This window comes from Oryctolagus cuniculus, chromosome 12 (genome assembly GCF_964237555.1).
Source record: "Oryctolagus cuniculus chromosome 12, mOryCun1.1, whole genome shotgun sequence".
NCBI classification, from domain to species: Eukaryota; Metazoa; Chordata; class Mammalia; order Lagomorpha; family Leporidae; genus Oryctolagus; species Oryctolagus cuniculus.
In genome coordinates, this window is record NC_091443.1 from 51,733,610 (window position 1) to 51,744,243 (window position 10,634).

The 10,634-nt window shown below is 52.8% G+C and overlaps 1 protein-coding gene across 8 annotated transcripts; it reads left to right on the top strand.

Annotated features, from left to right (window-relative positions):
* The first annotated feature begins 3,876 nt into the window (after positions 1-3,876).
* On the top strand, positions 3,877-10,280 carry PPP1R3E (protein phosphatase 1 regulatory subunit 3E). Of its 8 annotated transcripts, none has more exons than XM_070053880.1 (5): positions 3,877-4,671; positions 4,940-5,404; positions 7,036-7,179; positions 9,010-9,893; positions 9,985-10,280. In XM_070053880.1, exons 1-2 carry the CDS (start codon positions 4,255-4,257, stop codon positions 5,360-5,362), a joined length of 840 nt encoding a protein of 279 aa, XP_069909981.1. In that variant the 5' UTR covers positions 3,877-4,254; the 3' UTR covers positions 5,363-5,404; positions 7,036-7,179; positions 9,010-9,893; positions 9,985-10,280. The 8 variants fall into 8 exon arrangements, with proteins under 8 accessions (XP_069909981.1, XP_069909983.1, XP_069909982.1 ...); XM_070053882.1 differs by having other exon boundaries at positions 9,548-9,893; XM_070053877.1 differs by having other exon boundaries at positions 3,880-4,671; positions 4,940-5,458; positions 6,504-7,179.
* Positions 10,281-10,634: the final 354 nt, after the last annotated feature.

The following is a 10,634-nucleotide window of genomic DNA, read 5'->3' on the forward strand; positions in this document are numbered from 1 at the left end:
TCTTGTGCTTGCTGAGAGCCCTGACCAAAGGCCAGAAAGAGGCAACTCAGTTCCTCTCCCTTTTTTTTAATTTTTTTTATTTTTTTGACAGGCAGAGTGGACAGTGAGAGACAGAGAGAAAGGTCTTCCTTTGCCATTGGTTCACCCTCCAATGGCCGCTGCGGCCGGCGGGCTGCAACCGGCGCACCGCGCTGATCCGAAGGCGGGAGCCAGGTGTTTCTCCTGATCTCCCATGCGGGTGCAGGGCCCAAGCACTTGGGCCATCCTCCACTGCACTCCCTGGCCACAGCAGAGAGGTGGACTGGAAGAGGGGCAACTGGGACAGAATCCGGCGCCTCGACCAGGACTAGAACCCGGGGTGCTGGCGCCACAGGTGGAGGATTAGCCTATTGAGCCGCGGCGTTGGTCAGTTCCTCTCTTTTTCTATTCCTTTTGCTTCTACTTCCAGTCCAAGCCTTGGTATTCCCATCTGCCTTTATGGTCACTAGAGAAGCAAATTTTTTTCTGTAGCCATAGTGGTAACAACACATTTTGAGAACTTATTAGGTGCTAAGTGCTTTCCTTACATGTATAGCATTTTATCCTCACCCCAGTCCATATGCAGCTGCACGCCCAGTGTATGGGTAAGGAAACAGAGGCTTAGAGAGGTTAATTTGCCCAGAGCTGCAAACCGCTCAGCAAACCTGGTATTCAAGCTAATTCTGTCTGACCTGAAAGTCTGTCTGTGTTACTTTAAGATCACCTCTTCCCTTCAGGTTGCCAGGTTCTCGTAGTCTGAATCCACAACCTTTATGAGTCCACCCTCAGCTGCTGCCTCTGTTCCAAAGGCACAGCTTCTCTACTCCTTTACAGCTGTCTCTTTTCAACCACCCTCATTTCCTCTTTGCTCTTGGGCCAATCATTCTGGCAAGGTTGCCGCCTTCTTTAAAGAAAGACCTAGTCTAGGCTTTTATTTCAAACCTAGCTTTTTCCAAGAAATTTACTTGAACCAAAAAACCATTTTGTTATTTCAAGTAAATATCCTAAAAGATGCAAACATGTACATCTACTTCTTTTTTTTTTTAAAGATTTATTTATTTGACAGGCAGAGTTACAGATAGTGAGAGACAGAGAGAAAGGTCTTCCTTCCGTTGGTTCACTCCCCAAATGGCTGCTACGGCAGGAGCTGCACCGATCTGAAGCCAGGAGCCAGGTGCTTCCTCCCGGTCTCCCGTGTGGGCACAGGGGCCCAAGCACTTGGGCCATCCTCCACTGCCTTCCCAGGCCACAGCAGAGAGCTGGACTGGAAGAGGAGCAACGAGGACTAAAACCAGCGCCCATATGGAATGCCGGTGCCGCAGGCAGAGGATTAACCTAGTGCACCACAGCGCTGGTCCCCCCCCCTTTTTTTTTTAAATAAAGATTTATTTATTTACTTGGAAGTCAAAGAGAGAGAGAGAGAGAGAGAGAGAGAGGTCTCCCATCCGCTGGTTTACTCCCCAGTTGGCCACAATGACCGGAGCTGTGCCGATTCAAAGCTAGGAGCCAGGAGCTTCTTCCAGGTCTCCCAAGTGGGTGCAGGGGCCCAAGGACCTTGGGTCATACTCCACTGCTTTCCCAGGCCATAGCAGAGAGCTGGATCGGTAGAGGAGCAGCCAGAACTCAAACCAGCGCCCATATGGGATGCGGGCACTGCAGGCGGCGGTTTTACCCACTACACCACAGTGCTGGTCCCAGCATTTATTTCTAAGCTCCTTAAGAGCACGAGCTGAATTTTATTCACTTTTATGTCCTCATGGCCCAATAGGCTCTTTGTAAATGTTGATGTAATGACTCAGTCAATGTCTCTGGCCAGTTATTGAGCAGGTTCAACCAGACATTTGAAGATTACTGCAGCGGCTGTTTAAGAAGAAATGACTGGTTTGGAATTAAAGTTTGGTGTGTATTTGAGCAGTCGGGAGAACACAGCTGTGGGACCAATGCAACTTACACCAAAGCTACTTACCTCAAGGATTGTCTCTCACTACACCACAGAGCTAAGAGATGGCACCTTAACCTGTGGACAAGGCAACAGGGCCTTTTTGGAAAACCTGAGAACCCAGCCTTGAACCCGATCCATTTTACTTCAATGACACATCTTTGTTATCAGAGAACATTTTAAACTGCTTGACTATAACATAAACTAACATATGATTTTGTAAAATATTTATTTGATAAAGTAGAGCTACACAGAGGGAGAGGCAGAGAGACCTTGTATCCACTGGTTCACTATCCAAATGGCCATAACTGCCGGGGCTGGGCCAAGAGTCCAAAGCTCCCTCCAGGTCTCCCATGTGAGTGCAGGGGTCTAGGCACTGGGCCATCTCCAGTGCTTTCCCAGGTACATTAGCAGGGAGTTGGGTAAGGAGTGGAGCAGCCTGGACTGGAACCTGCACCCACTTTACCCACTACACCACAATACCAGCCCCATAAACTAGTATATGATTATTTTATATGTAAGTTAGGATAATATGTTCATGGATTTTTATATGTTTAAAATACAAAACTCAATGTCACTTTAAAGATAACTACTGGTTAAACAGCATTCCTGGTGTAAAAATGCAGGCAGGAGTGAAATGTACAATAATAAATGGGATGGTGTATGTCTCACTGTTTTCAATTTAGTCACTTGTGACTTTATAATTTATCCTGCTGCTTTAACTTCTGAATTTTCATCTCTAAAGTTATCCATTTTAATACTCTGGAGATGTTAAATTTGATTATTGAATGTCTTTTAAAATATTTTTGTTTATTTGAGAGGTAGAGTTGCAGACAGAGAGGGAGAGACAGAGAGAGAGGTCTTCCATCTGCTGGTTCACTCCCTAAATGGCCGAAAAGGCCGGAGCTGCACCGATCCGAAGCCAGGAGCCAGGAGCTTCTTCCAGGTCTCCCATGTGGGTGCAGGGGCCCAAGCACTGGGGCATCTTCCACTGCTTTCTCAGGCCACAGCAGAGAGCTGGATCAGAAGAGGAGCAGCTGGGATGCAAACTGGTGCCCATACGGTATGCCAGTGCCACAGGCGGAGGCTTAGCCTACCCCACCACAGCACTGACCCTGATTATTAAACGTTTTAGTCTCATATAACCAAGTGGCTAAGGGTGGGCTTTAAAGCTGGACTTGTGAGGTCCTAATCCCAGCTCCCCAATTAATTACCCTCTTTCCCCCAATGCTCTCATGTGTAAAACAGGCATGTTACTCCTCTCTATTCCTGTGATGTTGGAATATTACCTAAGTTAGTATTCAGAAAAGAATAGCACATTGTCATTGATGTGTAAGGTCAGCAGGAATGTTAGAAAAAAGTGAACACATCTCTCTCTTATTTTCATGAATGTAGATAAAAATGAAAGGGGAAAATGCTGGCTCTATGCCCTCCTGGAAGCTTCCACCAGAACTGGAACCCTGCAGCCTCCAAGGCAAGAAAGCTGTGTGTGTTCATTCATTCATTCGAAGGCCTGCCTCCTACTAAAACTGACCACCAATCAGGCCCAGCCCCTGCCCTCAACACACTTTTTTTTTTTTTTTTTACAGAGGACAAGCCTGAGGGCCAGAGAAGTGCCTTGCCCAAGGTCACTCGGCTAAATAGCACAGCACCTGGGCCTAGAGACCCGTCCTCCCAAAACGCTCCGCGAAGGCCACTGTTCCCGGGAGGCGGTCGCCCCCGACCCTCTGAAGCCCCGCTTGAAGGGACTCTTATCTACCTTTCAGGATCGTTCTTCAGACTACTCGTTGCCAACCCCCTCCCAAACCTGGAGTTTGCGTTTAAGAAAAGGCAACGGAGACCCCTAATAAAGTCACACACTGGGTATTTTGAAGCTCCACTTGAAAGAAAATGCAAGGTTAGTCGGTTCCTCCCCGCGTCCCCCCTTCCTGTGCCGGAGAATTTGAGGACATTAAAGAAGGCTGGTGGCTTCACTCGGGGTTTAAAGGGTGGAGGGCCCGCCCCCTGGTGCGGCAGCGAAGACAGATGCGGAGCCACCTGTCAGAGGGCTGTGGGCGGGGGCCAGGGCGGCGAGGGCCGCGGGACCCGGGCTGCACGTCCGCGAGCGCAGGCTCAGAGCAGACGCTCGCCGGCTGCAGGATGGGATAGTGTAGGACCCTGGGAAGGAAAGGGGGTCACGCAGGCGGGGCAGAGCCACGCGAGGTGCAGAGCCCTGGAGGTGACAGCAAGGAGAGGACGCAACGGCGAAGGGCCACCGAGGCGTCCGGGGCGGGCTGGCCCTGCGGGGCGGAGATGCCATGTCCCGCGAGCGGCCGCCCCGCACCGACATTCCCCGCAACCTGAGCTTCATTGCTGCGCTGACAGAGCGAGCCTATTACCGCAGTCAACGGCCCAGCCTCGAGGAGGAGCCCGTGGAAGAGCAGGGCGAGAGCGGGACGCGGCTCGGGGCCCGATCCCGCGCTCACGCTCCAAGCCGGGGCCGCCGGGCCCGTTCGGCGCCCGCCGGAGGAGGCGGGGTCCGGGTACCCCGCAGCTGTAGCCCCGACACCCGCAAGAGAGTGCGCTTTGCCGACGCGCTGGGGCTGGAGCTGGCTGCAGTGCGCCGCTTCCGCCCAGGAGAGCTGCCCCGGGTGCCCCGCCACGTGCAGGTCCAGCTGCAGAGGGACGCCCTCCGCCACTTCGCGCCGTGCCAGCCCCGCGCCCGCGGCCTCCAGGTAGGCGGCGAGGGCACGCCCCCTCTGCGGGACCTCCCCAGCCGGACGCTGCGGGGGCGTGGGAGTGGATTTGAACGGGAACACACACCTCCATCCCCAACCCTGTGTGTGCGCGCGCGCTCGTCTCTCGGGGGCCAGCGGAGCGGGAGTGGTTCTCGGCTGCTCTGTGGGCGGGGCCCCCGCAGCCGGTAGGGACGCCGGGGCCGGCCTCTGATTGGCGCACGCTCGCCGTAACCCCGCCCCTTCTCTCTCCTCCCTCTGTCCCCAGGAGGCGCGCGCGGCCCTGGATCCGGCCAGCGAGCCCGGCTTCGCCGCCCGCTTGCAGGCGCAACGCATCTGCCTGGAACGCGCCGAGGCGGGCCCGCTGGGCGTGGCCGGGAGCGCGCGCGTGCTGGACCTGGCCTACGAGAAGCGCGTGAGCGTGCGCTGGAGCGCCGACGGCTGGCGGAGCCAACGGGAGGCGCCCGCCGCCTACGCCGGCCCGGCCCCGCCCCCGCCGCGCGCGGACCGCTTCGCCTTCCGGCTCCCCGCGCCGCCCATTGGGGGCGCCCTGCTCTTCGCCCTGCGCTACCGAGTCACGGGTCTCGAGTTCTGGGACAACAACGGCGGCCGGGACTATGCTTTGCGGGGGCCTGAGCACCCGGGAAGTGGCGGAACCCCAGAGCCTCAGGGCTGGATCCACTTTATCTGATAGCGACAAGGAGCCTGCGGCCGACGGCAGAGAAAACCTAAGGCACCTGGGGGCGGGAGAGACCCAGATTGGCGGGGAGCGGTCCGGGAGAGCCAAGTGGGCCAGGGCGGAGGGGCGGGTTGGGTGGGAAGCGCTGCTGCAAGTGAGACGGAAGAAACCCAAGGCATGGGAGAAAAGGCCCCGCAGCGATTAGGAAAAAAGCAACAGAACGGGGGCGATGGTGGCGTTCTGTTCCGTGGGTGGGCACCGGCAGAGTGACCAAGCCCGGGAGGCCCAGGCAGTCAGAGGGTAGGGACCTTCCTTGCAACGGAGGAGGTATTTGGTGCGAGGTCGCCCACCCAGGACGAAGTCATCTGGGTTGCCCACTCGCTCCCTTTACTGCTGCTGCCCCCCCCCCCCCCTCCAAGGTCCCTCAGTGCTGCCCGTCCTAGCTTTAACTCCGCCAGAATTGCCTTGCTTAGTCCCGGGAAATTGGCCATTGCTTCCCCGTCTCTGCCATTGTGACAGGATTTCCTTGTCACCCCTGCCAGTCTCCACGGCTGGCTGGGGAGCGATGACAAGTGGTTGTCAGAGCTCCTTCGGCCTCCAGGCAGCTTTGAGGATTACAATGGAGACAAAAGCAACACCAAGCCCAATGATGAGGCGCCTAAGGAGCTGGTACACTCAGGGGCTTCCAGAAAAATGCCAGCATAACCTTTCTGGGTGCCTTCTCTTCGCCTCTAAGCACTTTACAGACCGTGCCTAGGGAATCACTGTTCTGGCTTATTCTTTGTGCCTCAGAAGAAAAGGAAGTCACTGACTAGCCTATAACTTTGGGACCGTTGCTTCCCACTTTTGGGCTCCACTTTCCTCTCTGGGAAATTGGGTTCGGGTTAAGTCATCTCCTTAAGGTTCCTCCTTGTTTGACATCTTAGTGATCCGTGCATGACAGAGGGTAGGCCGGAAGCCACATTCTGCAGCCTAGTGCTTCAGGTCAGAACACACAGCACCTCAGGCATCTCGTTGAAGCTAAGGATGGGCCTGGCAGTCTGTAGCAGAGCCCAGGAGGCATCCCATAGCCAGCCTGCAGCCTCGTGGGACCAGAGCTCTTCCCAGCCTCCGCTCATCTTCTGCCCCTTGCTTTTTGCTCTTGCTCTCACAGACTTGCAGCCGGGGTGCACTGAGACTTTCCAGGAGGTGCAGCTATGTTGGGGAAAATGATGCTTGGGAGCTCCAAAGATGAAAGGAAACAGTGTTGGGGCCTCTCTTAAGGACAAAAAATTATGGTTGTATAAGGAATGGAAATCATCAAATCAAGAATCAGAGCAACTTGAAAATTCAGTGGCACCAGAAGATGGCAGTCTGCTCCACACTCCCCACCAAGGGAATGGGAAAGCTGTGTTGTTTTTGCTGTTTCTTTTTTTGTTTGTTTGTTTTAAATCCATTCCCATCCATGCCTTAATTCTCTCCTCCTGGTTAACCTTAACAGGGGAGTCCTTCATTTGCTGGTTGCTGGTTTTCCTTTCTCTTACTCTCTTCTTAACCTCTACTTTTGTCCACCTTGCATTGTTCTACCTTGCCATCACTTTTTTTTCTTTTAACAAAAATGGTATTTCCTGTTTACCTTCGTTTTCTTTATTTCCGTTTGCCTGCTCTTCATCCTTGTTGATCTCTGCTATTCCTTCTCCCTCCAGAAGGGGTGGGGAACCTACTTCCTTTTCTCCGAGACCATGGTTGAGCCACCTTCCTTCCTCAGGCTCCTTCTTGCCGGTCTTCTAGAAGGGAGAAGAGGGAAGAGAAGCAGTTGCTGATGCTAGTGATGAACAAGGAATGCCCAGGTAACCAGCTCCCCACACCCCTTTGTTGCTGATTTCTCAAAGGAAAATTTCTGGGTCCCCTGTTCCTCATCACTAAGGGGAAGCATGCCCACATGGCCACACGTGCGTTCACAGTCGAGTGTGGGGCTTGTTACCAGGCCCTTCCTGTCCACAGTCTTCACCCTTCAAAGAAAGATGGCCGAAAGAGAGGACCCCCTGGGCCATTCCTAGAATAAATGCCTATTTAAATATAATTCTTAGCTTGTGAAAAAAGAAACAATTTGTGCATCTTGTGGATCACCTTCAGGTCAGAGTTGCTGCAAAGTGAAGACAGAAACTGTACTGGAAGTCAGCAGGCAATGTGCTGGGTAGTCACCAGTGAGGACCCAAGGAAGGATAATCGAGGGAGATGTGGGTGCAGCTCAACAGTGCAATAACTGCCTAACGTGTGTGCGTCATTGTTAGGTGGTATTAACAGCAGTAATAGCTCACATTCTTGACTTTCCACTTAGCTGCTACAATCTGTTTTGCATGCTTGCTCAAAACGACCACATCTGTGAGTTGAGCATTATCACTGTCCCTATTTTTAAAGATGAGGAAACAAGCTCAGAGACCCTCAGTAATATGCTCAAGATCACACAGCTAGCAAAGGGAAGAGCTAGAATTGTTAACACCGGAGATCTCGAGCTGCTGTGTGCAGTCATGATATTCTATAATGCTCTATGTCATTTCTCTTTAGGAAAAGGCTACACTCTCTGATTATGCTCTGTCTTCCCATCCTCCCAGTCTCCCAAACTGGCTTGGAAAAGGCAAAGCACCAAGGGCCCCAGGCTTCCTCTTCTTCCCAGGTGCTTGCTGCTATCCCGGTGCCAGTCTCTTGGCCTTGCTGGATCAGCAAGGGATCTGCTAGAGAACTTGGAGACCTATTTAAACTCCAGCCTTTCCATATATTGGGCTTCTCTCCTGGCCACAGCCAACCCTCCATAGCTGTTGATGTACCATCTCCTTCCTCTGTCCCCACTATCACTGAAGAGGCAAATTCACTAAGATTCACACTGTGAGCGTCCCCAGCTAGGACAGTTGCTAGATGGTCTGTGCTTGGGCCTTCTCCAGGATCCCTGCTTTCCTGAGTGGGCGAGTGCATGCTCAGGCAGGAACCGAGGGTGATTCTGTTCCCTAAGCTCTGCCTCTGTAAGAAGTACGTGGTCCACTCCTAACCCCATCTCAGCTTTACCAAAGAACACCCCAGTCTTCTGATTCTCCCGTTAAGGAGCTGCCGCTGGCCGGCGCCGCAGCTCAATTGGCTAATCCTCCACCTAGTGGCACCGGCACACCGGGTTCTAGTCCCGGTCGGGGCGCCGAATTCTGTCCTGGTTGCCCCCCTTCCAGGCCAGCTCTCTGCTGTGGCCCGGGAGTGCAGTGGAGGATGGCCCAAGTGCTTGGGCCCTGCACCCAATGGGAGACCAGGAGAATCACCTGGCTCCTGCCATCGGATCAGCACAGTGCGCCGGCCGTGGCGGCCATTGGAGGGTGAACCAATGGCAAAAGGAAGACCTTTCTCTCTGTTTCTCTCTCTCACTGTCCACTCTGCCTGTAAAAAAAAAAAAAAAAAAAAGGAGCTGCCGCAGGATGTGGGGATAAGCTGGGAGTTTCCCCCGTAGTTGGCCCACGAGCTGCGTTCTTACTACAAATCATGGGTGCCTCCCTTTTTGAAACTGGGACTTACCCAACTGTCAGTACCACCAAGCCTTGCAAGAGTGGGATGAAACTAGTATTTCTTGAGCATTTTCTGTTTGCGATTTCCTGGAGGGACTCCTACCCAGATGCCATCGGTGTGCCCTCCTTTTCCAGGACATGAACACCGAGATGTCTCCAAGCCCCGGGCTTTTGCTCACCTTGGGTTGAACTGGTACAGCCGGGTCCCAAACCCCAGCATCTGCACGTCGACCAAGATGAGGCAGTTCACCTTGCCCTTCCTGCACTGCTGTTTCCACAACTTCCCCACGTTACAGCCTCAGTAGGCAAAGCAGAGAGCCTGTAGACAGGCGCAGCCAGTGGTTTCTCCCAGCTGGTTCGGCCTGACCTGACACGGGAAATGCTAGAGGTGTAGAGATCCTGTTAAGTGTTATCGTTATGCATTAGGCATCATGGTGGAGACCTTCCTCTAAAGGCCGGTGACTATAAACGTGAGCAATTTTGGGTATAACATGTTGGCCGTGGTCTGGAAAGTGCCATAAGAGAAAGCGTTACCATGGGCAAGGACTGGGCTCCTTGAGGCAACCCAGCAGGAACATGGTCACCCTTTGCTCCCATCCAGGCCCCAGATGTCTTCCTATTCCTTCCTGTCCTATAGCCTGCCTCCTCTGCCTCTTCCCGTTTATGAATGTAGCACATCGTTTCTCTTCGTAACAACCCCGAATGCTCAGTTTTCCAATCTGGACTTCAGTGCCTTCTAATTCCTGGGTTTCTCTGGAGATCCTCTGGACCCTCACAGTTTGCATGGCATGGAGTCAGAGACCGGGAAAGGCTTGTCATTAGGAATTACCTGGGCCAGGCTCTGGTGCAGAGTGAAGACACAGGTGCAGGGGTGAGAAGCGACTCCAGCAGCATCAAAACATTTTAGTGCAGCTCAAGATGGGCTCAAACCCAGGCTTCCTGATCACATCCATCCCCAGGCTGAGCGGTCCCTGTACAGTCGGGCTCAAGCCTTCTCATGACAAAGGATAACATCAGACGTATGTCATTTCCTGCTACTAGTTTCCATTCCTTCCTCCTACATACATAAAGAAAAGCAAAGGGAACTGACATTTTTCTCTGTGATTCCAGTCTTGGCACTACTGGAGATGCTGCTGAAGAGCAATGGCCTTGCTAAAAAGACTGAGCAGCCCACCCACTGAGTAGCTGCCCCGGGAAGCGCTGCGTGAACCATGGAAAACCACTTCTCACCAGGTGCTTCCAGAGCCTCCCCAGCTCCTTCACAGGGCAGCGCTGTGCCCTGGGCCCCAGACCACTGCTACTATTGTGTGTCACTTGAGCTTCCTCATGCAGCTGCCCTCCCTTCTGGATATTCAACCTTATATTTGAAATAAAGTTGAAATATGAAAACAAAGTACATCATAAAACACTCAGAAGTATTCTTTGTTTGGGGCTGAGGGTGGCAAGAAGTCTAGATGCAAGATTCCCTTCCTAAACCCTCACTCCTCTTTCTCTCTCTCTCTTTCTTTCTTTTTCTCTTTCTTTCTCTCTTTCTCTCTCTCTCTCTCTTTCTCTCTCTCTCTCTTTCTCTCTTTCTTTCCTTCTTTCTTTCTTTCTCTCTTTCCTTTCCTTCTTTCCTTCTCTCTCTTCTCTCTCTTTCTCTTTCTCTCTCTCTCTCTCTTTCTTTCCTTCTTTCTTTCTCTCTTTCTCTTTCCTTCTTTCCTTCTCTCTCTCTCTTTCTCTCTTTCTCTCTCTTTCTCTCTTTCTCTCTCTTTCTTTCC

Excerpts from the sequence above, each read along its gene's own strand:
- PPP1R3E (XM_070053880.1), top strand. The coding sequence starts at position 4,255 with ATGTCCCGCGAGCGGCCGCCCCGCACCGACATTCCCCGCAACCTGAGC. Across the intron at positions 4,672-4,939 it reads CCCGCGCCCGCGGCCTCCAG|GAGGCGCGCGCGGCCCTGGA; the intron begins GTAGGCGGCGAG and ends CTCTGTCCCCAG.